The sequence below is a fragment of the Phyllopteryx taeniolatus genome, chromosome 15 (genome assembly GCF_024500385.1).
Source record: "Phyllopteryx taeniolatus isolate TA_2022b chromosome 15, UOR_Ptae_1.2, whole genome shotgun sequence".
Lineage (NCBI taxonomy): Eukaryota > Metazoa > Chordata > Actinopteri > Syngnathiformes > Syngnathidae > Phyllopteryx > Phyllopteryx taeniolatus.
In genome coordinates this window covers 23,742,760-23,770,264 of record NC_084516.1, presented here as the reverse complement: position 1 = coordinate 23,770,264, position 27,505 = coordinate 23,742,760, and the positions used below count along the sequence as shown (strand labels likewise).

The window sequence follows — 27,505 nt, the reverse complement described above, 5'->3', positions numbered from 1 at the left end:
GTTGAGGTGGAAGAACCTGCTTTTTTTTCCTCTTTAACGGCAGCTCGCGTTGACTCGGATCCTCCATGGCGAGACGAGCTGGTGTTGATGTAGCTGCGCGGAGCGCAAGTGGATCTCTGTAAGTTACCGCTACTAGCAAAGCTGGCAAAGGAAAAAAGGAAAGAACGAAGCGACCATCCGCCGTTGAAAAAGACTTATGAAAAAAGAAATTTTATCTTGTAGTAGCTGTTTTTTTCAAGATTGTGCAAGGGGCGCCGCCATGTTTTTCGTCTTTGGAAATCACACAATCTCTCGCTTTGTCACAGCATGCTCTCTCTCTCTCTCTCTCTCTCTCAGTCGGGATGGTTCTTTTCCTCTTTGGCTGGAGGACACGACGTCCACAATCTCCAAAAACAATTTGAAATGTGGACTCGTCGGACCACCGAACACTTTTCCACTTTGCATCAGTCCATCTTAGATGAGCTCAGGCCCAGAGAAGCCAGCGGCATTTCTGGGTGTTGTTGATAAATGGCTTTTGCTTTGCATAGTAGAGTTTCAAGTTGCACTTACGGATGTAGCACCGAACTGTATTTACTGACATTGGTTTTCTGAAGTGTTCCTGAGCCCATGTGGTGAATCCTTTACACATTGATGTCGGTTTTTGATGCAGTGCCGCCTGAGGGATCGAAGGTCACGGGCATTCAATGTTGGTTTTCGGCCTTGCCGCTTACATGCAGTGATTTCTCCAGATTCTCTGAACCTTTTGATGATATTATGGACCGTAGATGATGAAATCCCAAAATTCCTTACAATTGTACGTTGAGGAACATTGTCCTTAAAACTGTTCGACTATTTTCTCACGCACTTGTTCACAAAGAGGTGAACCTCGCCCCATCTTTGGTTGTGAATGACTGAGCAATTCAGGGAAGCTCCTTTTATACCCAATCATGGATCCAACCTGTTCCCAATTAGCCTGTTCACCTGTGGGATGTTCCAAACAGGTGTTTGATGAGCATTCCTCAACTTTCTCAGTCTTTTTTCCCACCTGTCCCAGCTTTTTTGGAACATGTTGCAGCCATAAAATTCTAAGTTAATGATTATTTGCTAAAAACAATAAGGTTTATCAGTTTGAACATAAAATATTTTGTCTTTGTCGTCTATTGAATTAAATATAGGTTGAACATGATTTGCAAATCATTGTATTCTGTTTAACACAATGTCCCAACTTCATTGGAATTGGGGCTGTACAACAGGAGGAAAAATATGCAATTATTTATTTTTAAAAATGACAGTTGGCGGCACGGTGGAAGACTAGTTAGCACATCCGCCTCAAAGTTCTGAGGACCCGGGTTCAAATCCGGCCTTGCAGGTGTGGAGTCTGCATGTTCTCCCCGTGTCTGCGTGGGTTTTCACCGGATACTCCGGTTTCCTCCTACGTTCCAAAAACATGCATGGTAGGTTGATTGAAGACTCTAATTGCCCGTAGCTGTGAATGTGAGTGTGAATGGTTGTTTATGTGTGCCCTGCAATTGGATGGTGACCAGTTCAGGGGTGTACCCCACCTCTCACCGAAGATAGCTGGGATAGGCTCCTAGTGAGGCTAAGCGGTATAGAAAATGGATGGATGGATGGATGGACTTGAGTTCCTTTTTGTTGTCCACTACACCACAAAAAAGATATGGTTAATTGAATAGTTCATATATTGGGGTTGAAAGTGTGGGTAAAGCCAATGTAGTGAACTTGTCATACAGGCGCTGTGTTTTTACTCAACTATATTTCAGTTTTTTCATTTTAGGCATGTGCATGTTGTTTGAAGCTAGATGAGAGAGGAGCAACTACAGATTTCTAACATCCAAAAGTTTGTCTGTTGGAAAGTAACGGATACTGTACAGAGAGTGTTTCAATTCTCCAGTCCCATTTAGTCGTCTCTCTCACTTCAGATGACTTTTTAGCACCAACTCTCATCCCTCTCCACATCTCTTCCGGGATGCATTCGGCCTTCCATTGCAGATAGTCCAACAGCGCTGACATACTCCACTTAACAAAAACAGGGCTGTTGCAAACATGCTGCCAGTGAAGGCGCCAAACAACAAGCATCCCGCGGCCATACTATCACAGTCCAGAGGCGACAGTCCAATAGCACCGACATTCTTCGCTCAAAAAATGGGGCTGTTGCAAACGTGCTGCACATAAAGGCGCAAAACATCCATCCATCTATCTTCCGTACCGCTTATCCTCGCTAGGGTTGTTGGTGCCTATCTCAGCTAACTCTGGGTGAGAGGTGGGGTACACCATAAAGTAGTTGCCAGCCAATTGCAGGGGTCGGTTTGCATGTGATTTGCATTACATGGCCGTATTCAACCAAACAACAACAAAATGGGGACCAAAGAAAGCAGCAACCCTTAACATTTAAAGATTTGATTTAAAAATTGAGGATCATTTTGGATTCCTGTGTAATTCCAGAACAAGGAAATGAGTAAGGTATTTAGTAAGCTGTGCCAGGCAGGATTTTTTATTTTCAAAAGAATTTCCAACCGCAAAAAAAAACAAAAAAAAAATAGTTTAAATTACATACATTTAGGGGTGGGTAAAAATATCGATTCATCAATGCATTGCAATTTTTTTTATTAGAATATAAAAATAAAAATAATAAAAAATACATTATAATTATACTTATTAAAGGTGAGTTTATTGTTAAACCCATTTTTATCATAGATGTTATTATTATTATTATAACACTCTGCATGCCCTGACAATAAAAAAAATATTTAAATGATCTTATGAAAACTCATCCCTCTGCGGCCTCATCTAATGCCTGTAATTTAATTCTCATTATTAATTTGAACGGAACCGTTTTGACGATTTTCAAAAACCTTTTCATCCCTAATATACAGGGTGATTGAAAAGTAACTCCCTATTTTACTTATAATTTATTCATATGTTGTAATATTTTTCTCAATGTTTTTGTGTATGTTCCATGACGTATGGGAATTAAGTCTATGTTCTTGTTTTCTTTTCAGATCGATTATTTGGTTAAAGTTCCAAACCAAATTTTCCAACCAAACCAAAAAATATTCCACCATCTTTGTGAAATCAGTTAATGCAGTTCCCAGGCAGATTAAGAAACTGGTGGCTAATGCTGGGGCACACATCGAATTTTAAATAAAACTCCATGCAATACAGTTTCTTCTCATGTTCATTTCTTGAATTATAGTTCAGAAATAAATTACAAGTACTTAAAAATAGGTAGTTACTTTTCAATCACCCTGTACATATATACATATACACTATATTGCCTTAAGTATTCGCACACCTGCCTTGACTCAGATATGAATTTAAGTGACATCCCATTCTTAATCCATAGGGTTTAAAATGAAATCGGTCCACCCTCTGCAGTTATAACAGTTGAAACCTTTCTTGGAAGGTTTTCCACAAGCTAGAAGTGTGTTTATGGAAATGTATGACAATTTTTACAAAAGCACATTTGTGAGGTTACACATTGATGTTGGACGAGAAGGCCTGGCTCTGAGTCTTTTCTCTAATTCATTTAGGATTGTAACAAACCAGTCAAGTTCATCCACATCAAACTCTCTCATCCATGTCGTTATGAACCTTCATTTGTGCACTGATGCACAGTCATCTTGGAACAGGAAGTGGCCATCTCCAAACTGTTATCACAAAGTTGAACATTTCCAAAATATTAGGAACTCTGAATGCTTCAGCATACCATGAGATTTTAGACAATCGAACAGTTTGGGGATTACCCCTTCCTGTTCCAACATGTCTGTGCACCAGTGCACAGAGCAAGGTCCATAAAGACTGGCCTGAACAGAGTCCTGCCCTCAACCTGATAGAACGTCTTTGGATTGATTTTGAGTGGACAGTGAGCCAGGCCTTCTCGTCCAACATCAGTGTGTGACCTCCCAAATATGCTCCTGGAAGAATGGGCAAAGATCCCATTTCCCGTAAACTCACTCCTAAACCTTGTTGAAAGCCTTCCCACAAAAGTGGAACCTCTTACAGCTGCAAAGGGTAGCCCAACATCATATTAAACCATATGGATTTAGAATGAGATATCACTTAAAATCATGTGAGTGTAGGCAGGCGAGTGACTACTACAATATAGTGTATATGTGTATATACAGTTGTGTTCAAGATTATTTAACCCCCACTGCAGTAACTTTAGCAAGATTGACATTTATTTTTTTCAATCTTATTTACAGTATAATCAGATCAAATAAGGACTTAACAAACAAACAAATGTAACAAATTACATCAATATTCTTTGTAATATACCAACAAAAGACCTTTTAGTGATTTTCTCACTGAACAAAAATTATTCAACCCCTTGGTCACCTACAACACCCTTTGGCAATCATAAAGTCCCTCAGACGTGGAACATACAGTAGGTACGGAAAGTATTCAGACCCCCTTAAATGTTTCACTCTTGTTATATTGCAGCCATTTGCTAAAATCTTTTAAGTTATTTTTTTTCCTCATTAATGTACACACAGCACCCCATATAAAAAACAGAATTGTTGAAATTTTTGCAGATTTATTAAAAAAGAAAAACTGAAAAATCACACAGCCATAAGTATTCAGACCCTTTGTTCAGTATTTAGTAGAAGCACCCTTTTGAGCTAATACAGCCATGAGTCTTTTTGGGAATAATGCCTGGATTTTTAACACCTGGATTTGGGAATTCTCTGCCATTCCTCCTTGCAGATCCTCTCCAGTTCTGTCAGGTTGGATGCTGAATGTTGGTGGACAGCCATTTTCAGGTCTCTCCAGAGATGCTCAATTGGGTTTAAGTCAGGGCTCTGGCTGGGCCATTCAAGAACAGTCACGGAGTTGTTCTGAAGCCACTCCTTCGTTATTTTAGCTCTGTGCTTAGGGTCATTGTCTTGTTGGAAGGTGAACCTTTGGCCCAGTCTGAGGTCCTGAGAACTCTGGAGAAGGTTTTCGTCCAGGATATCCCTGTAGTTGGCTGCATTAATCTTTCCTTTGATTGCAAGCAGTCGTCCTGTCCCTGCAGCTGAAAAACACCCCACAGCATGATGCCGCCACCACCATGCTTCAATGTTGGGACTGTATTGGACAGGTGATGACCAGTGCCTGGTTTTCTCCACATAGAGTTAAGGCCAAAAAGTTCTATCTTGGTCACATCAGACCAGATAATCTTATTTCTGACCATCTTGGCGTCCTTCAGGTGTTTTTTTTAGCAAACTCCATGCAGGCTTTCATGTGTCTTGCACTGAGGAGAGGCTTCAGTCGGGCCACTCTGCCATAAAGCCCTGACTGGTGGAGGGCTGCAGTGATGGTTGACTTTAGAGAACTTTCTCCCATTTCCCGAGTGCATCTCTGAAGCTCAGCCACAGTAATCGTTGGGTTCTTCTTTACCTCTCTCGCCAAAGCTCTTTTCCCCCGATTGCTCAGTTTGGCCGGACGGTCAGCTATAGGAAGGGTTCTGGTTGTCCCAAACATCTTCCATTTAAGGATTATGGTGGCCACTGTGCTCTTCGGAACCTTAAGTGCAGCAGAAATTTTTTTGTAACATTGGCCAGATCTGTGCCTTGCCACAATTCTGTCTCTGAGCTCTTCAGGCAGTTTCTTTGACCTCATGATTCTCATTTGCTCTGACATGCACTGTGAGCTGTAAGGTCTTATATAGACAGGCGTGTGGCATTCCTAATCAAGTCCAATAAGTATAATCAAACACAGCCGGACTCCAAATGAAGGTGTCGAACCATCTCAAGGATGATCAGAAGAAATGGACAGCACCCAAGTTAAATATGAGTGTCACAGCAAAGGGTCTGAATACGTATGGCTCTGTGATATTTCAGTTTTTCTTTTTTAATAAATCTGCAAAAATGTCGACAATTCCATTTTTTTTTGTCAATATGGGGTGCTGTGTGTAAATTTATGAGGAAAAAAAATCACTTAAATTATTTTAGAAAATGGCGCAATATAACAAAGAGTGAAACATTTAAGGGGGTCTGAATACTTTCCGTACCCGCTGTAGGTTGACACGTTTCTTGCAGCCATCTACAGGTATCTTAGCCCATTCCTCATAGGCAAAGTCCTACAGGTCATTGCCATTCTTGGGCTTGCGTGCTGCAACTGGCTTCTTCAAGTCCCACCAGAGATTTTCAATGGGATTTCAGTCGGGCCATTGCGATGGCCACTACAGAATCTTCCAGCCATGGTAGATTTGGAGGTATGCTTGGGCTCGTTGTCCTGTTGCAAGGTCCAACGTCTACTGAGCTTCAGCTTTTTCACTGCCTGCACGACATTTACACCCAAGATCTCCTGTTAGACAATTGAATTCATGGTACCTTGCACACGCTGGAGAGTCCTTATACCTGAAGAAGCAAGCAGGGCATGACTGACCCCCCCACCATTGACTTTTCTCCACCTTTCGCCTCAGGTACTGGACAGCCGTCGCCGAAAGCATCCTCTTTCTGCTGCACCCAGTTAGCGTTTCCACTGTGCTTTTAGTTTCAAACTTGCGAATTATGCTTCCAATTGTGTCTGCTGAAATTTTTGTCTTTGTTTTCTTTTTATATCCATAGCCTTGCTTATGAAGAGAAATTATTTCCTCTCTTGACTTTCTCCATTCCATGGACTTCACTAAATTGCAAAGACAACATTGACTGTCTGAAAGGAGCAGAATACCGCAGTCCTTTTAAATCTGCTTAAATGTTGCCCGTTATGGTTCTGTTCACATCTACAGGTGTTTTCAACACCTGATTGAAGACACCTGATTCACCTGCGTTCTAAAGAGTGGTAATCTTTTCCGGGTTGAATAATTCTGTCAGAGAGAATGTATGTATATATACACAGTATGTGCATATATATGCATATATACCGTATGTAAGTACCGCTGTTAGAAATTATTCAACCCCCACTGAAGTGTTTTAGCAAGTTTGACATTTATTTTTGATCTTGTTAATAATCAGATAAGGACTTGTAAAATAAACAACTTAACATTTTTTGTAACGCATCAACAAATGTCATTTTTGTGATTTCCTCACCGACAAAATTATTCATTCAGATTTTCTTTTAGGGGTTGAATTCTTTAGAGCAGAATTTTCAATCAGGTGCTGAAAACACCTGTAGATGTGAACAGAACCATAATGAGCAACAATTAAGCAGACTTTTAAGGACTGTGAATGTCTCCTCCTTTCAGACTGTTAAAGGTGTCTTTTCAAAATGGTAAAGTCTAGGCAATAGTCGAAATAGTCAAGAGAGGTGGTAATGTCTCTTCATAATCAAGAATATGAATATAAAAAGACAGCAAAGACAAGCATTTGAAGAGACACAATTGGAAGCATAATGTGCAAGTTTAAAGCTAAAGGCACAGTGGAAACGCTACTTGGGCACGGCAGATAGAGGATGCTGTCGGCAACTGCTGTCTCGTACCTGAAGTGAAAGGTGGAGAAAAATTTCCAGATGACAGATGAGGAACTTGTCAGATGGAAACACTCAAGTTTCTGCCCAGACAATAAGGTGTACACTGCGAGATGAAGGCCTCTGTGCCACAACTCCCAAGTGCACCCTCTGCCTACTCATAAGCACAAGAAGAGTCGACTCCAGTTTGCCAATAACAACGTGGACAAACCACAAAGTTTTGGGGATACTTCCTTTGTCCAGGCAGTGACAAAGCTGAAGCTTGGGAGACGTTGGACCTTCCAACCGGACAACAATCCTAAGCATACCTCCAAATCTGCCATAGCAGACAAATGGCTGGAAGATTCTGAAGTGGCCATCGCAATTGCCTAACTTAAATCCCAGAAAATCTCTGGTGAGACTTGAAGAAGGCAGTTGCGCACACAAGGCCAAGAATGTCAATGAACTGGAGGCCTTTACCAATGAGGAATGGGCTAAGATACCTGTAGATTGCTACAAGAAACTTATGTCAAGCTATGTTTCACATCTGAAGGATGTTATTATTACCAAATGGTGTTGTACTGAGTACGTGACTAAGGGGTTGAATAATTTTGTCAGTAAGGAATACACAAAAAGGACATTTGTTGGTATATTGCAAAAAATATTGTTATAATTTAAGTTTCATTTGTTTATTTAAGTCCTTATTTGATCTGATAATACACAAGATGACTGCAGTGGGGGTTGAATAATTTTGAACAGCATTGTATATTTTGGATTTTATGCAATTTTAGGCCATTAGGCCACTGCCTAGCCCAGTGGTTCCCAAACTTTCTCTACTTGGCCCCCCTTTGGTTCATAAGAAATGTTTGCCCCCCACACTGTCCCCCAAAAAAACAGGACATACATACACATTTTGTTTTCTAAGTCCATTGCAGTTTATTTTCACACATTGTATTACAACTGTAATTATTATGTGTGAAATAAACTGCAATGGACTAAATACAATGTAATTAATACAAACCTCAATGTTTTTTGAAAAAAATACAATTGCCATAAACTGTAGGTGGTAATTACTGTAACTGCTTTCAAGCACCTTAACAGTATAATTATGTTCAGTGTAACAGGTTATGTTTTTTTAATATTCAACATTGCTATTAATGTTTTCATTCATTCATTCGTCCCTCTGCAATTGCTCTGCGCCCCCCACTTTGGGAACCACTGGCCTAGCCCTACATTCTTGCTTGATTACGTGAGTGAAACAAACAAAAAACAAAATTTAAGATTGAGACAAACCCAATAAAGGTGTATTGTGGGGGAGCCTGCTTTGACCTTCCCAGGATACGAATATCACAGATGGCTGCCTCTGTAGAGTCTCGTGGAATAAACTTGATACAGAGCCGCCTCTTCCTGAATGCCTGTTCCTCTACACAACAAAACAACAAAACAAGAGAGTGTCACGGACCATGTTGATTTTAATGTTATCTGACATACAAAAAAAGATACTGACACGTCTATTTTTAACTACTTGTTAAGCAACTCTAAGCAACTTGACTTATAAATCAGAACTTGCTATGACAAATACCAGTTTCAGCATTGGCCCTTGCCTGTTTCCCAAACTTTAATGAGTTCTTTGATTTTCAACAGCCACAAATAGAAAGGCAAAGCAGGTTGTTCTCAAGGGACCCAAGAAGTTTGCTCGCCCAGAACCCGTGTGGTGTTAGGGGTCAGAGTTATCGCTTCTGTCAATTCAGTTAACCTGCAAGTTATACAGATAAATTAAAATGGATAATTGATAACAGCTATTAGAGCAGCTATCAATGATCCAACTCGGTTGCTGGCTGAAGAGCTGAGTCAGTTTGAGAGTACAAAAAAGCAAAGTTGATGTTGGATCAAAGTGACTCAGCAGATCTGGTCTAAAATGACCGGGCCGAGTTTTGATTTTCATATTGTGAAATTTATTATTTTTATAATTCAATATCAATGAATTCCTCATTACCAGTAAGTTGTTTTTGATCATCATACATTGATGACACCCTTTTTTATTTTTGTAATAAAAACCCTTTTTGTATCACAACCCTCCTAAGGCACATCATGGGTAAAAAATTACCCAGATCCATTATGAGCCAGTGTTTCTTACAATATATATCCTTCCCATAATTGTATTTTATCATTTACTCTTCCAAATATGCATGTAATATTTTGAAATCAAAATGTCTTCTTTTGCTTTCACACTTAGAACAACCACAGGTTATATATTTATACATTAAGTTTACGCACATGGACAGGACAACATAGCTCTGGATTGCACATCTAATAAATTTTTTAAAATTGCTTTAATGTTATCTTGGAAAATGTTTGATTGTGAATGATAACTGTACAGAATTTTTATTATGTTTAGGTTACCTTGAAAGTGAGTGGTAAGTACTGTAGATTAACACAAACTGAGTTCATATTAGCTAGCTAACGGTTAACTTAAGAGGGTAAGAGGCGGGGTACACCATAGAAATCTGAAAATGTTTTGGCACAACAAAGTATGTTAGGAAACATTGGAATAATGATCTGTGGTAATCAAAAATAAGATACTTAAAGAATAGCTGGGAGTATTAAATCATGGTAGGACTGCATGATTGTGGCCAAAATAATTATCACGATTATTTTTGTCAATATTGTAATTGCGATTATTAATCACGATCATTCCTCGTTAGGGGGAAAATTGTGTTTATTTTTATTGCAATCGTGAAAGACCAAATTTGTATTGTAGTCTGATCCAGGCATTACATGTTACCTGTCTCAGACGTGTCTGTCCCACACCGCCCACATTTAAAAAAAAAAATGGTGGTCAGATATTTACAGTACTACATCAAAAAACGCAACATGGTGAAAAATACATTAGCTTTTGGATTCAAATATACTGTACAAGATGCCGACGCAGATAAATGTCTTTTGCGGAGCCAATCAACAAATTATGAAATTAAAGCCGATCAGCATAAAATGCTAATTATCAGCCGGTACCGATCAGATCAGTATAAAGTCTATTCACAGGACCCCTGCTGGACCCCCTGCAGTTTGTCTACCAAGCAAACAGGTCTGTGGATGACGCAGTAAACATGGGACTGCACTTCATCCTAGAACACCTCGACGGCGCGAGGACGTATTCGAGGATCCTGTTCGTGGACTTCAGCTCTGCGATCAACGCCATCATCCCCGAACTCCTCTCCTCCAAGCTTCTCCAGCTCAGCGTCTTAACTGCCATCTGCCAGTGGATTTACAGCTTCCCGATGGCCAGGACACAGAATGTGAGGCTGGAGGACACCACCTCCTTCACACGCACTACCAGCACTGGGGTGCCCCAAGGATGTGTCCTCTCTCCGCTGCTCTTCTCTCTCTACACGAACGACTGCACCTCAATGGACCCAGCTGTCAAAACTTCTGAAGTTTGCAGATGACACCACAGTCATCGGCCTCACCAAAGACGCCGACAAGTCTGCATATCGATAGGAAGTGGACTGGCTGGAGCTGTGGTGCGGCCCGACACAACATGGAGCTGAATACGCTTAAGACTGTATAAATGATCGTGGACTTCAGGAGGCATTCTTCGCCACAGCTGCCCCTCATGCTGTCCAACTGCCCTGTGTCAACCGTCAAGACCTTCGAGTTCCTACAAATTACAGTCTCTCAGGACCTGAAGTGGGAGACCAACATCAACTCCATCCTCAAAAAGGCCCAGCAGAGGATGTACTTCCTGCGGCTTTTGAGGAAGCACGGCCTGCCACAGTAGCTGTTGAGGCAGTTCTACACAACAGACATCGAATCAGTCCTGTGTTCATTCATCACAGTCTGGTTTGGTGGTGCCTCATAAAAGGACGCACTCCGACTGCAATGGACAATCAAAACTTCTGAAAACTTTTTTGGTACCCCTCAACCCACCCTTGTGAACTTCCACGCTGCCAGAACTAAGACCAGAGCATGCAAAATCTTCTTGGACCCTCCACATCCTGGTCACCACCTCTTCCAGCTCCTTCCCTGAGGTAGGCGCTATCGAACAATGCAAATTAAAACTAGCAGACATTCCAACAGCTTCTTCCCTCTTGCTATTAAATTTTTAAACAGTTAACTGACAATTCCATTGCCAAGTGTGTCTTGAGATTGTTGCCACAGCTCTCGATTATTCGTGCACTCACTGTCGTAGTCTCGCCACTCTGCACTATTTGCATATCTGTTGTTGATACTGGCCTCTCATGTGGTTGTGAAGTATCTGCACCATTTGCACAATTGACAGAGTTCCAGATTATCACACTACTAGTCATTTTAAACTGCTTACATTTCTTGAAGTCTCTGCACCATTTGCACAATGGTCACTGTACCAGATTATTGCTCTATTCGTCATTTCAAACTGCTCTACATTGCTAGAGGACTCCGCATCATTTGCACAATAGTCCAAAAAAAATAATAATAAGTTTTGGCACTACCACATTACCGCTAACCTTTCATTGCCTCTTCTGGCTCTCTTATTTAATTTTTTCTCGTGTCCTGCTCCTCTGTTGTCCTGGCTGGCTAATCTCGCCAGTCACGGGGGTGGCCTCGGTCAACCCCCTTCCTTTTCCGTTGTTCTCCGGCGCCTCTGGCGTCACCACATGGGCAAGTGCCCGCGGCCAACGAAGCTGGCTTCGATAGCATTCCCTAGCCGCAATCAGTTGGTGGAGCCTCAGGAAGAAACTACCGGCATCCTGTACCGGTCACGCATGAAGCTGAGAGCAGGAGCTGGGCTCCGCCACCAGTTCAACCGGCAGGAAAGTTACTAGTGCTCCCCGAGGGGACCTCAATTTTTCTTCTTCTGCCTTTTGTTTTTGTGTTATTTTTCTGCATCATTTTTCTTCTTCAACTAAACCTGCATCATTTTTCTTCTTCAACGAAACCTGCTTCATTTTCCTCCTGTGATGTCTGGAGAAACACAATCCCACCCGACCAACTTATCTACGGTCATGAGTACAGCACAACAAGTGTTGCTAGAATGTACAATATTTAAAATTTATTTCTTTAAAATTACTAGCGTCACACAAAATCCTAACTTTGCTCTCACTCTCTCTCTCTCTCTCTCGCACTTGTTTGGACAGATTTCATTTTTTAATCAAATTTAGTCCAGCAACACACGGTCCTATCTTCCCTTGTCGTTACCCGTTGTGTTCTTCTTTATACTCGCCCGAGTGGCAACCGCGCTTACGTCACTGCGGCTATGCAGTTTGCCTTTAAACTCGAGCGCAACCCACGCGCGCAGTTTTGAAAATGTACTGCAGTTCACCTCCAAGTCAGGGGAGTCGCTACGGCTGGTATTGGTTAGGACACCACAGGATGGTGTTCCCTCTGCATTTTTTGGCCATTTCCGTAGCCGTATTTACTTTCCTTTTCATAACAAGGAACAAAGTAACAACAATGACGACCGTGGAACAGTGTCTGCTACAACAAAGGGACCAAGATGACCAGATGATACGCTTAATTATGCGGCAAAAACGATCAAGAAGGCAGCGGCGTAGATGGTACGTAGAACCAAGGGGCACGCTGTCATCAAAGCATGTAACTAAAACGGACCAATCACGAGAGATCATCTCCGCGGCATTCTACGCGCAGCAACAATTTTGGCGTTGTCGGCCGTGGGAGTATGAAGAGGCCTTTATTTTCTTCCTGGAGTTAGACTCTGTGTGTTTCCCTATACAGTGGGTACGGAAAGTATTGAGACCCCCTTACATTTTTCACTCTGTTATATTGCAGCCATTTGCTAAAATATTTATTTTTTTCCTCATTAATTCATTTTCCTCATTAATGTACACACAGCACCCCATATTGACAGAAAAAAAATGGAATTGTTGAAATTTTTTCAGATTTATCAAAAACGAAAAACTGAAATATCACAGAGCCATAAGTATTTAGACCCTTTGCTGTGACACTCATGTATTTAACTTGGGCGCTGTCCATTTGATCATCCTTGAAATGGTTCTACACCTTCATTGGAGTCCAGCTGTGTTTGATTATACTGATTGGACTTGATTAGGAAAGCTACACACCTGTCTATATAAGACCTTACAGCTCAAAGTGCCTGTCAGAGCAAATGAGAATCATGAGGTCAAAGGAACTGCCTGAAGAGCTCAGAGACAGAATTGTGGGAAGGCCCAGATCTGGCTATGGTTACAAAAATATTTCTGCTGCACTTAAGGTTCCTAATAGAATAGTGGCCTCCATAATCCTTAAATGGAAGATGTTTGGGACAACCAGAACAATTCCTAGAGCTGGCCATCCGGCCAAATTGAGCAAATGGGGAGAAGAGCCTTGGTGAGAGAGGTAAAGAAGAACCCAAAGATCACAGTGAATGAGCTCCAGAGATGCAGTCGAAAGATGGGAGAAAGTTCTAAAAAGTCAACCATCACTGCAGCCCTCCACCAGTCGGGGCCTTATGCTAGAGTGGCCCGACGGAAGCCTGTCCTCAGTGCAAGACACACGAAAGCCTGCTAAAAAACAACTGAAGGACTCCAAGATGGTGAGAAATAAGATTCTCTGCTCTGATAAGACCAAGATAGAACTTTTAGGCCCTAACTCTAAGCGGTATGTATGGAGAAACCCAGGCACTACTCATCACCTGTCCAATACAGTCCCAACAGTGAAGCATGGTGGTGGCAGCATCATGCTGTGGTGATGTTTTGCAGCTGCAGGGACAGGACGCCTGGTTGCAATCGAAGGAAAGATGAATGCGGCCAAGTACAGGGATATCCTGGACGAAAACCTTCAGAGTGCTCAGGACCTCAGACGGGGCCAAGGTTCACCTTCCAACAAGACAATGACCCTAAGCACAGAGCTAAAATAACGAAGGAGTAGCTTCAGAACAACTCCGTGGCTGTTCTTGAATGGCCCAGCCAGAGCCCTGTCTTAAACCCAATTGAGCATCTCTGGAAAGACCTTTAAAATGGCTGTCCACCAATGTTCACCATCCAACCTGACAGAACTGGAGATGATCTGCAAGGAGGAATGGGAGAGGATCCCCAAATCCAGGTGTGAAAAACTTGTGGCATCATTCCCAAAAAGACTCATGGCTGTATTAGCTCAAAAGGGTGCTTCTACTAAATACTGAGCAAAATGTCTGAATACTTATTGCTGTGTGATATTTCAGTTTTCTTTTTTAATAAATCTGCAAAAATTTCAACAATTCTGTTTTTTATATGGGGTGCTGTGTGTACATTAATGAGGGGGGAAAAACTAATTTTAGCAAACGGCTGCAATATAACAAAGACTGAAAAATTTAAGTGAGTCTGAATACTTTCGTACTCACTGTAGATCCCTTGTAGATGTCATTAAATATTCTATAAAATTCCACTCGTGTTTTGTGGGTGTTTTGAGTTTAATAATGAAGTCTCTGTAATCTCGGACTCGTATTTAATAAAATGGAGCAAACTTTCGATTATGAGACATAAAAGGTTTGCCGTCGCTTTTCCTCAATTTTTATGTCGTCTAAAAAGTGACGTGGTGCCCTTTACGAGACAAAATTAGTTTAATTTTAACGTTAAAAAGGTAAATCGGACTAACGTCCTTCAGATTACATCTGACGTGTTGGTGAAGGTAATAGGGGTGATGAAGAAGTGATGGGTAAGTACGGCATCCAGGAAAGGAACTTGGAGGGACAGATGGTGGTAGACTTTGCAACAAGGATGCAAATGGCTGTAGTGAACACTTTTTTCCAGAAGAGGCACGAACATAGGTTGACCTACAAGAGCGGAGGTAGAAGCACGCAGGTGCATTACATCTTGTGCAGACGATGTAATCTGAAGGAGGTTACCAACTGTAAGGTAGGGGAGAGTGTGGCTAGACAGCATCGGATGGTGGTGTGTAAGATGATTCTGGTGGTGGGGAGGAAGATTAGGAAGACATTTGTGGTATTTTGTTTGAAAGAGGACCTGGATGTGTCCTGCTTAAATCAAACGGACTGAAGAAAGATCTCTTAGAATATTGTTAAGGTGGCTGAAGGAAGTCCACGAAATGGTATTTTGTTCTGGCCAGACTGAAGTGGCTGAAGGAAGCGCAGTAGAGGTCTAGTTGAACTTTTGTGCGTGCAAAATTCCTGTCAAGGGTGACAGGTGCTAGCTGTTTGTGTACAGCGTGAGGCCAGGCGCTAAAACAGCTCTGTAGGGCGTCGGGCGAGGCGCTAACAACTGTGTCTAAAGTGTATATAGAATTGCATTATTTCTTCGTTTTGTGCTCGTAGGGTAGTATATGTTTCCGGAAAGCAAAATTGTAAATAAGCTGATATACTGCTGTATTAATTTGGATTGGGTGTGAGGGAGGAGAATAGAGATTTATTGGTATGAAGATTTAAGTTAAATAATAAGGAGTTGTGAGTTGTATAATTAAGTTGGAAGGATAAGTAGTTGTGAGTTGTGTGATTAAATTGGAGGATAAGGAGTTGTGAGTCATATTATTAAACTAGAAAATAAGGAATTGTTGTTTAGAGAATAAATATAAAATAATATAGTATCTTATAATATAATATAGTATAGTACTGTATAGTATGGTATTGGTATACATAGTAATATAAGTTGTGGTAATAGAATGGTGCGGTGCAAAAATGTACATGCTCGTCTCTTTTGTTGCAGTAATAACTACAATTAAAAAAAGAGACGAAGGAGTTCTGCGCGTATATTGTACATCGAACCTTGAACATAAAATATTAAGAAAAAAACACTTAAATAACACTGTGATTAGGCCCAATAACAAATGCTCGGTACCGACATGGCTTCCCAGCCTAAATGTGGGCCTCCACTGGGCGATCAGAACCGCTACTACGAAGGTACCGGGTACACTCCCAGCCAAGCAGGATCGCTCTGAAATTGCCAGGGAGCCACAATAAGAGGCAGGAAGAGCGACGACCGGTTCTGCCAAAAGGGCGTGAACACCAGCCATTTTTCTTGTCCCGCCTCTTTTTTCCTTTGTTTTTATTTTTTTACATCTTTTTCGTCTGCAACCAAATCTGTCGCCTTGCTTCCGGAGCAGCTTCCAAAGAGAGACTACCACCCACCAGCTTGAATTTCGTGAGTAAAAGTGGCAACAATATTAGTGCCTAATCATTTTGGGGAAATTACTCGCGTCACACAAAATCCCAACTTTGCCTTCTCTCGCTCTGACTCAACGCATTAAACGCTCACACGCTCATTTATGTTACCCAGCGACCACATGATGTCCTCTTTTCCATTTTTGTATGCCTAATTTTCTTTCTTTCTTTTACCATGAGTGTTAGTTTCTCTTTTTGTAATTTGTAGTTGCAGCTGTGTGTTCCTTAGATGTCATTAAATATACCATAACCACTTTGGTTGTCTTTTGTGTGTGTTCTGAGTTTAAGTAAATCTCTGTGATCTAGGACTCAAAATTTCCTAGTGTAGCAACCTTCAGATTACGAGACTGATAAAAAGGTTTCTCCTAGGTTCAAGACCCCGACCGGACCATCCACCAACATCTCCCAGGCTCACGGCTGTGGTGTCCTTGAGCAAGACACCGATACCCCAAACTTCTCCCCGGTTGCTTAAGTTGGCCCCTGCTCCAGTGTGTTCCACTAACAAGTGTGCGTGTTCACTGTGATCAGTAAAATGCAGAGAACAAATTTTGTGTGTATGCATGCTTGTTCATAAAGATTTTTCTTCTTCTAAGGGGTGAAACAATGGCTAAAGGGTATAATCAGGTTTGGCCCTAATAAGATTAGCTTTCACTGTTAGGCCGCAGATACCCAACTATACATGCCTTGAAAACTAAGTAACCCATGTGATTGCTGTAATCTGGAGGCGTGGCTTGTTGACCTTAAGCCATGGATTTCCTTTTTGCTTCTTAACCCTGACCCTTGATTATTGACCCTGCTAGACACAGGCACTTGTTTCAGGACACCACTCTGTGTTTTGACAAAAGGTAATGTTAATGTTACCCAAAGCGACTCAGCAAAAAATCTCAGCTTTCTATTTGACTCAACTCTCTCCTTTTAAATGCGCATTAAGAATATTACCAAAACTGTGTTTTTTCATCCCCCCAATATCGCTAAAATACAGTCCATCCTATCTGCTAGTGATGCATTTGTTATGTCTCGCTTCGACCATTGCAACATTCTGTTTTCTGGTCTTCCCATGTCTAGTATTAAAAGCATGCAGTTAGTACGAAATGCTGCAGCAAGACTTGTCTAAGAGGAGAAAGATTGATCATATTACTCCAATTCTGGTCAACTTACACTGACTCCTTGTCCACTTGAGATGCGATTTTAAGGTTTTGTTACTTACTCACAACATATTACATGGCTTAGCAAACTCCTATCTTGCTGACTTAGTGGTACCGTATGTTTCATGCGGAAACTTAGGTTGGCAATACGCTGGTCTTTTGGTGACTCGGAGAGCCAAAAAGAAGTCCGCAGGTTCATAAGCATTTTATATTTGGGCTCTAGTACTCTGGAATGCCCAACTTGCTGTAACGGACATGCTCTCGCCAGATGGCACCTTGACCCCCAACCTCGGACTGGGACTGCATTCCCTGTCTCCGCTCTCCCGCCGAGACAGACAGCCACGGGGATGCCTGATTTATCTCACACGGACGCTAATTGAATTACCAGCCAGTCCGAAGGAGCTCATCAAAGCGGAGACTAGGAATCCTGACTCCTCATCCAAACTTTAAATCAATGAGCAGCTACCCCAGAAACCAGCACACCCAAGCATCAGAAGACCCCTATGTGCAGGGCTCAAGATACCGACCCAAAAAGCAAGAAAATCCACTGGTCGCGCATGCCAAGATAGAAGTTCAAAAGACCATTTGTCCTTTGAAATGCAACTCATTAAGACATCTGGGACAATGGATGGGACACGAGCGACACGCACAGGCGGTGGACAGCTACTGCAACTCCGGAGGGCAATCTTCACCGGATTTTAATGTAGCATGATATTTTAAGAACTTTGCACGAAGACTCCAGGTGTTTAACATCACAACAGCACCACGAGTGATTGTATTTCTGCAAATGTGAATGTTTGTCAAATCTATTTGTCAATTGAATCGGAGAAGACGTTTCACCCCACACAACACAAATGCCACATTGCATATATTACAGTGTTCTCAACAACCACATACAATTGAACCATTCATTACAGGGATTAAAGAGGTTGTGCGCATGACAATGTAGAGCTGGAAACTGGTCTCGTTATCTTCAGTCCAAAAATTTATATTTTATCCCAGTGGTTTTAAACTGGTGGACGACTGGTTAGAGCGTCTGCCTCACAGTTCTGAGGTCTGGGGTTCAATCCCCGGCATCGCCTGTGTGGAGTTTGCATGTTCTCCCCGTGCCTGTGTGGGTTTTCTCCGGGCACTCCGGTTTCCTCCCACATCCCAAAAACATGCATGGTAGGTTGATTGATAACTCTAAATTACCTGTAGGAGTGAATGTGAGTGTGAATGGTTGTTTGTTTATGTGTGCCCTGCGATTGGCTGGCAACCAGTCCAGGTGGTACCCCTCCTCCTGCCCGAAGATAGCTGGGATAGGCTCCAGCACTCCCGCGACCCTAGTGAGGAGAAGCGGCTCAGAAAATGGATGGATGGATGGTTTTAAACCACAAAATAATCCTAGGATGGAAAAGTAACATTAAGAGGCGGTCTATCTCCCTTTTGGCCCCTAGAGGGGGGAACGGACCACCCCCTTTTTCAGCTGGGCATAAAAGCTTGCGCTTGTATCACGCTGAAGCATGAAAGCTTGCGCTCGTTCGACTACGTTGCCGAAGACTGGCTCAGCCAGGAAGCCCCACCTCTCACCACGAGGTGGCGAGGACACATCGGACATTTCCCCGCCGTAGGGCACCCTGCCAGTACCCCGAGCTACCCTTTTGGGTGCCTGGGCAGCTAACAGGTAAGCCCCGTTGGGAAGGAAACGGGCAGCGCTTGTCTACTCCGAGTATCTTGCGAACAGCGACACCCGGGCTTCGGCCGCCCTGCCTTGAAGTTCTTTTTCTTGCTTTTTTCTTTTTTTCCTTCCTCCTATTTCCGCCAAATCCACCTGTTTCCTTTGTGGACCGGGCCGGCCAAACATTCAGGAGATCGACCCGCCTGCCTAAATTGTGTTCCTCGCAACGTAAATCCAACTTGCGATCTACTAAAGTACAGATTGGTGCATATTTGGGTTTTAATTAATGAGAATAGGAATTCCCAGCTCTATGCATTGTCAGCACATGGTCATTACACCCTAACATCACAAGTTCAATCTCCTTTACCAATGGTTATCTGTCCTTTGGTTTGCTTTTGCCTGCATTGTTCCCCTGTAGACTCCCCTGTTAGATTTAATTAAATGTTATATAAAAAAATTCACTATGAGTCATTTGTGTGTGTTTGGGTTCGACAAAAGACCTCTGGTTATCGAGAAATCGTTTAATTCCTGTAGCAACCTTCAGCTTTCAAGACATAGGGGTTTTCGTCACTTTGTTTTACACATCTAAAAAGAGACATGGTGCCCCTTTACGAGATGATTTGATTGTAACGTTTAAACTTAAAATCACGCCAAACCGGAAGTAACACAGGCATCGCTTAAGGCTTATTCTTTTCTCCTAAATTAATTAAATTTTTATCGAACCCAAAATACCCTACAACGCGGATATGACACGGTTCCAAATTATTACGCAAATTATATTTTATTATATATTTTTTATATATTTTTTTTTAAAATATTTTTAACGTGGGTCCCCCTTCCCATGGGCTCACTACCTGTGGGGGGAGCCATAGGAGTCGGGTGCAGTGTGAGCTGGGCGGTGGCAGAAGGCGGGGAACTTGGCAATCCGATCGCCGGCTACAGAATGGAATGTCACCTGTCTGGCAGGGATACAGCCTGAGCTGATGTGTGAGGTTGAGAAGTTTCGACTAGATGTAGTCGGGCTCGCCTCCACACACGGCTTGGGCTCTGGTAGCAGTCCTCTTGAGAGGGGTTGGACTCTTTTCCACTCTGGAGTTGCCCATGGTGAGAGGTGTGGGTATAATTATTGCCCCCCGGCTCGGCGCCTGTACGTTGGGGTTCACCCCGGTGGACAAGAGGGTAGCCTCCTTCCGCCTTCGGGTAGGGGGATGGGTCCTGACTGTTGTTTGTTCCTATGCACCAAACAGCAGCTGAGAGTACCCACCCTTTTTGGACTTCTTGGAGGGGGTGCTGGAGAGCGCTCCCGCTGGGGACTCCATTGTTCTGCTGGGGAACTTCAATGCTCACGTGGGCAATGACAGTGAGACCTGGAAGGGCGGGATTGAGAGGAACGCCCCACCCGACCAGAACCAGAGTGGTGTTTTGTTATTGGACTTCTGTGCTCAAGGCTCCGGATGTTGTAGGCCTGTCCTGGTTAACACGCCTCTGCAACATCGCATGGACATCAGGGACAGTGCCTCTGGATTGGCAGACTGGGGTGGTGGTCCCCCTTTTTAAGAAGGGGGGTCTGTTCCAACTACAGGGGGATCACACTCCTCAGCCTCCCTGGTAAGGTCTATTCAGGGGTGCTGGAGAGGAGGGTCCGTCGGGAAGTTGAATCTCAGATTCAGGAGGAGCAGTGTGGTTTTTGTCCTGACCGTGGAACAGTGGACCAGCTCTAAACCCTTGGCAGGGTCCTCGAGGGTGCATGGGAGTTCGCCCAACCAGTCTACATGTGTTTTGTAGACTTGGAGAAGGCGTTCGACCGTGTCCCTCGGGGGTTCCTGTGGGGGGTGCTTCGGGAGTATGGGGTACCGAACCCCCTGATACGGGCTGTTCGGTCCCTGTACGACCGGAGTCAGAGTTTGGTCCGCATATTCAGCAGTAAGTCGGACTCGTTTCCAGTGAGGGTTGGACTCCGCCAAGGCTGCCCTTTGTCACCGATTCTGTTCATAACTTTTATGAACAGAATTTCTATGCGCAGCTGAGACGTAGAGGGGGTCCGGTTTGGTGGCCTCAGTATTGCATCTCTGCTTTTTGCAGATGATAAGGTTCTGTTGGCTTCAGCAGGCCATGATCTCCAACTCTCACTGGAGTGGTTCGCAGCCGAGTGTGAAGCGGCTGGGATGAGAATCATTTGAACTCCTCAGAACTACTTTGAACTTCCTCAGAACTATGAGGCAGATGTGCTAACCAGTCGTCCATCATGCCGCCCGATAAACATCATTATTATATAAAATGTTTGGTGGTAAATATTAGTGGTCTAACTTAAGATGATAATTACAACATACGGGCGGCCAAACTGTGATTAGCATTGACGAAGAAGGCAGCTGGCTAGCTAATTAACTAATGTGCAATGAAACCGAAGTTTTGATGTTTTGCCCCAGTGGCCCTTGTAATCCCTCCCCCCTTTGACTTGGGGCCCCTTGCCAACAGTCTCGAACTTTGGTTTTAAACTGGACAGTGATTTTAAATTGGATCGGCAACTTGGTGCGGTTGTCAAGTTCAGCTTTTTATTTTTTTTTAATCTTAGGCAGCTGGCTAAAGTGAAGCCTCTTCTTTCATAACAACAGTTTGAAACAGTAATCATGCCTTCATTACATATTTGCTGGATTACTGTAATGCACTTTAATTTGGACGCAATCAGTCCTCCCTCAAAATGCTGACCTCCTAACTGGAGCACATAGGAGGGAGCACATAACTCCTCCCTTCACTTGAGAATTAAGATTCTTTTATTTGTTTTAAAATATTACCACCTTACGGCTCTGAGCTACTATACCCCGACACTCTTGCCTGGTGCCTCAGGTAAGATAAAGAGACGCTCAAGGAGGTACCGAGGACTAAACGGAGGCTCAGAAGGGATAGATCTTTTTCTGTTGCCGGTCCATCTGTTTGGAATAACCTCTCCCTAAACCAGTGGTTCCCAAACTTTCTTTGCTGGCCCCCCCTTTGGTTCATCAGAAATGCATGGCCCCCCCAACAAAACAAAAAAAACAGGACATACATACACATTTTGTTTTTAGAGTACATTGCAGTTTATTTCAGACAAGACAAAAAGAAAAGAAGAAGATTAATCAAATTAATCTAAAAACAGGTGTTAGGGGCCTAACAATTTAGCATTCAGTAACCTCCATAACAAAATACGGACCATCTGTAACATTTGACAGCTCTTCTAATTTGGTAGCAGCTTCATAATTCTTACATCCATTAAACTTGTGAGTTTTAGAAGTTTTTGAATTTCTTTGAGATGGTGGATTGCTATGCTTGAAAATGATTTTGTTAATGAAAGGACAGTTCTTTTGGTACCATGGAAGAAAGTGGTCAGTCAGAAACTTCATTTTTCAGAGGTCATTTTTACATCTTTAGACACCCTACAGGGGCCGACAAGCTGTCTCCCCGGCATGTTTGCACCCAAATAGATAACTCTGCCAGTCCGCCAGCTCCTTGCTGATGTCGCAGCCTTGTTGGGACATGGTGGCCTTCCACCAATCATCCACTACTCCATCCAGGCTTGTACATCATTGGACAAGCCATGCTGCAAGGTATAGTGCTGTGTCCTTTGCTGTTATGGGCATAAAAGGAGAGAAAGTCATGTTTTTGCCCCCATCCTCCCCTGACCTCAACTCTACTGAGAACCTTTAGAGCAACGTCAAGAAAAAAGATCACTGAGGGTGGGAGGAAGTTCACATCCATACGGCAGCCCTGGGAGGCTATTCCGTCATCCTGCAAAGAATTCAAGCAGAAACTCTCCAAAAATTCAATTTATACATACTGTATTTGGCTTGAAACATGCCAGGGAGAGAGCTTTTTGGCCCCTTTGTGTTCCCCGAAGGTGAGAAAATGACCTCTGAAAAGTGTGGAGTTTCTGACAGATCAGTTTCTTGAAAAGAACAGAACAAGACAAAACTGTGCTTTCATTAACAAAATCATCTTCAAGCATGACAAAGCACCATATCAAACAAATTCAAGGGGAAATTCTCCAAAAACTCAAGTTCAATGGGTGTGAAAATTGTGAAGCTATTATCAAACAAGGGGTACCATGTGAAAATGTAACTTGACTAATTTTTCAAAAAATACTATTATCATTGGGAGGTTCAAAAACCTTAAAAATTATGCTGAGTGATGTGTATCAACTCTTTTGGAAAAATCTGAAAAATACATCATTTGTTAATGTTAATGTTAAAATATCGACTTAAGACTTATTTTTACAAATTGGCATTTAGTTTAAGTACATGTAGGTCTGTGTTACTGCCACTTCTCCTTTTTCCTCCTGACAATGACTGAATATAAGGCTGATGCTGTATGGATTCTGCACCAGACAACTGGGATAAGATCTGTGGTGGACGCCTTCGACGACACCCATTCCTGTAGAAAATTCTGCTTAGACCGAACCGGACTGGTGCTGTTGAACAACCACTTTCCCGATGGCATCCACCTTGGGCGCTCCATCTAATCTCCTTAAATGGACTTTCATGCTATTGCAGCTAACATTTTACAACACCATACCTGTGTGATAAATGTTGCCCACTCAACATCCATTACAGCCTGGTGATCCTGGAAGGGGGACCCCTCTATCTGTGGTCTGTTCTCAAGGTTTCTTCTTTTCTCTCCAAATGTGGTTTGGATTTTTTCCTTGGCTGGTTGGGGTGTTTAGATCAGGGGATGTCTTCGATCTTTGTCAATTGTGGGCCTGTGAAGCTGTTTGAGACTCTTTTGTGATTAAAGAGTATATAAATAAACTTGACTACAATTTTTTTTTTAGTTTTTTGTTAAATTGCGTACGCAGGCACGAAAAACAATCTGATTCTATTTTTTATTTTTTTTGTATTTATTTATTTTTTAATAAAAGGCTCAGAGCGGTTCATGCCATATCTTCTGCTACAACTCCCATGGAGGAATTTTGTCTTTAGAAAAGAGGTGAAAAATTTCAACTTTTTAAGATGCCATTTTGTAGTTATACAGGTCTGTCCAGTCAATACATGTTATTCACTACTTGAGGTGGTGACTTACGAGTGTCAACAGTCTCCTGGATTGGAATGAATCCCACAGGCAGGGTGTCCTTTATATCAATGAGCTTCATGTCAACAAGAACATTTCCTAAATGGCTCTGCAAGAACAGGAAGGGAATTGGGGTTGGAAAAGAAAAGCAAAGGAAGATATGAGGTGATAGAAGGCATCTTAAAGTCTTTTTCCTACTGTGTGACTAACTACTTTTAAAACGATTTAAAATTAACACTATTTTCGTGATTTAAATAAATTATTAGTCCTTTACTTCCATTACATTTTACAAAAACAAAATGGAACAAATTAAATTAGAAAATAACATTTGCCAACAAATGTTTCTGTGGTCTTTCAATTCAACACAGAGGCGACGATGCAGGAGGTAGATTTTAAAGAAAGATTTATTAATTAGAAAATATTTTAGTTATATATTAACATTATGACTACAATTGTTTTATGTTCCACCTTTTGTATAGCACTTTGTTACAGCTGTTGTTTTTTGACACGCAGAAATAAACTTGAGTTTCAATTGTGTGCATTCAAAATATGCTTTATATTTTGTTATATTAGCATTTAGGTCCTATCAGTAATATCACACACAAATCAATTCACATATCACTCATATCAATAACAAAGGGACCCCACACTTTGGGCGTCCTTAGTCACATCGCAAAAAGCTGAAGCCATTGTTTCATGATGTTCTCTAAAGATGTACAGAATGGTCGGATGGCCACAGCCAAAGATACACCAAAGTTGAGATTGATGTTTTATTTTCTGGTGAGGTCTGGGGTTTGAATCAGATGATATATTTGATGGAAAAATACTAATTTATTGTGCTATCAAAAGTAGCTATGAGTAGGAGCTGTGCGCACCTCTGTCTGTGTACCAAAATATGAGTAATTCATGTAACATCCTCAATTCTAGTGTATAGATTAGATTCAATGTTGTCTTGCACAGAGTACAAGTACTGAGAAAACAAAATGCAGTTTAGCATCTGCAGAATGCAGTTTAGCAATGCAGAGTGAGTGTATGTAGTGGAATATATTGTAAGTACAAAGATATATACAGTATCAAATAAGATAGTTAGTAACTGTCTTCAGTCTCGCTTGTTCTGGGGCATTTTCCCTTCAGTTTTGTCTTCAGTAAGTGAAATGCATGCTCAATCGAATTATGAAACATGTCCCGTCTCTACCAAATAAGACTTAATAACTTGAGCTTTTATTTTAGAGATTTATTTAAGAGATGTGTGTCCAGTATTTTCCAAACTTTGTTGAGCCAAGGCACCTATTTTATATGACAGAAACGTCACGGTAAAACACCAAACAAAAATATCATTAAAAGTATCAAAAGCTGTTTTAACTGAACACACAGTTGATATGCAGACCCTTTCCAAAAAAATTAATATCAAGGAAAAGTGTATTTCCATAATTCCGTTCAAAAAGTTAAACTTTCATAAATTATAGATTCAGGGCCCACAATTAAACAATGTAGAGTATTTATTTGTTTATTTTTACATTATTTGGGCTTCCATCTTATAAAACCAACGAAACCAGGAATTCAAAAAAATAGAATACTATGAATAAATCATTGACTTCTCTGTTTTTTCAGAAAAAAAAAAGAAATTAGGGTCACAATAAATCAATCAAAATATGGTACTTTCAAAACGACACGTTAATCTTCAATACTTGGTTGGGAATCCCTTTGCTTTAATCACTGCCTTGATGTGCCGTGGCATTGAGGCAATCAGCCTGTGGCATTGCCTGGGAGTTATGGAAGCCCAGATTTCCTTGGTGCTTGCTGTAGTTCTTCTTTGTTTTTGGGTCTGGTGCCCCTCATTTTCCTCTTGATAATACCGCATCGATTCTCAACGGGGTTTAGAGCCGGCGAATTGGCTGACCAGTCAAGCACTGTGATGGCATGGGCATCAAACCAAGTTTTGGTGCTTCTGGCAGTATGGGCAGGGGCCAGATCCTGCTGGAAGATGAAATCTGCATCTCCATAGAGATCCTCAGCAGAAAGAATCATGAAGTCCTCTAAAACTTTCTGGTAGACTGTTGCGGTGACCTTGGATTTAAGAAAGAAAAGTTTACCACCACCTGCACTGCACATTGCACCCCAAATCATGACTGACAGTGGATATTTCACACTGGACCTCAAGCAGCTTGGGTTCTGTTCTTCATCCGTCTTCCTCCAAACCCTTGGACCTTGATTCCCAAATGAAAGGCACACTTTACTTTCAACGGAAAAGAGGACCTTGGACCACTGGCCAACAGTCCAATCCTTCTCCTTGGCCCAGTTGAGACGTTTCCTACGTTGGCCCAGGCTGAGAAGTGGCTTGACCCGAGGAACCCGACAGGTGTAGCCCATCTCCCGGATGCATCTGAATGTGGTGGTTTTTGATAATTCGCTGAAGTGCACAGTCATCTCTTTTGCTGGTGGATCTTCTCCTGCCACATTGTCCTTCCACTAGACTTTCCATTGATATGATTGGAGACAGCATTTAGTGAACCACCAGCCTCCTTAGCTATGAGCTTTTGTGGCTTACCCATCCTATGGACGGTATCAATGATGGTCTGCTGGCCAGTTGTCAAGTCTGAAGTCTTCCCCATATTGAACCCAACTGAGAAAATTGAAACAAACTGAAGCAATTTAATGACACCTGGGGAAACCTGTGCAGGTGCTTTGAGTTTAGTAGATGATTAGTGTGTGACAATCATGTTTAAAACTTTTATGGCCTGCAAAATTTGGGCTGATTTCTTCACAGTATCCAAATTTTTTGAATTCCTGATTTCATGGGTTTTATGACCTGGAAGCCCAAATTATGTAAAAATTAACAAATAAATACTTGAAATTGTTTTCTCCATGTGAGGATAATGGCTCTCCCTATGGTTCGCTGGAATCCTAAATCTTTAGAAATGTCTTTGGTAACCCTCTTCGGACTGATCGATGTCAATTACTTTATTTCTTGACTGTTCCGGAACCCAGATCCTCAGAACTTTAGAGGCAGATGTATGATGTAATTAGTCTAAACATTAAAGTGGGGAAACTATGCAAAAACATAACAATTTGAGGAGGGGGCCAATACATTTTCACAGCACTGTATACAGTATATGACTGCACACATCAAAGTAGAGAAATTTATCTAAACGAATGAATCTCCTCTTCTTCCTCAGGTGCTTCATATATTTTGGCGTGCCTTTCTCG

The 27,505-nt window shown here is 42.0% G+C and overlaps 1 protein-coding gene across 7 annotated transcripts in view; it reads right to left on the bottom strand.

The window, feature by feature from the left end:
• mvb12ba (multivesicular body subunit 12Ba) overlaps positions 1 to 27,505 on the bottom strand; it is a 92,555-nt gene that overhangs the window by 41,414 nt on the left and 23,636 nt on the right. For all 7 annotated transcript variants that reach the window (XR_009784543.1, XR_009784542.1, XM_061747538.1 and 4 more), the window contains 2 exons: positions 24,311 to 24,407; positions 8,662 to 8,791 (listed from right to left, as the gene is read on the bottom strand). Coding sequence is in view for 5 of the 7 variants with exons in the window: in XM_061747537.1 (XP_061603521.1) it covers positions 8,662 to 8,791; positions 24,311 to 24,407 (227 nt within the window). In the remaining 2 variants the exon portion in view is untranslated. The remainder of the gene's footprint in view (positions 1 to 8,661; positions 8,792 to 24,310; positions 24,408 to 27,505) is intronic.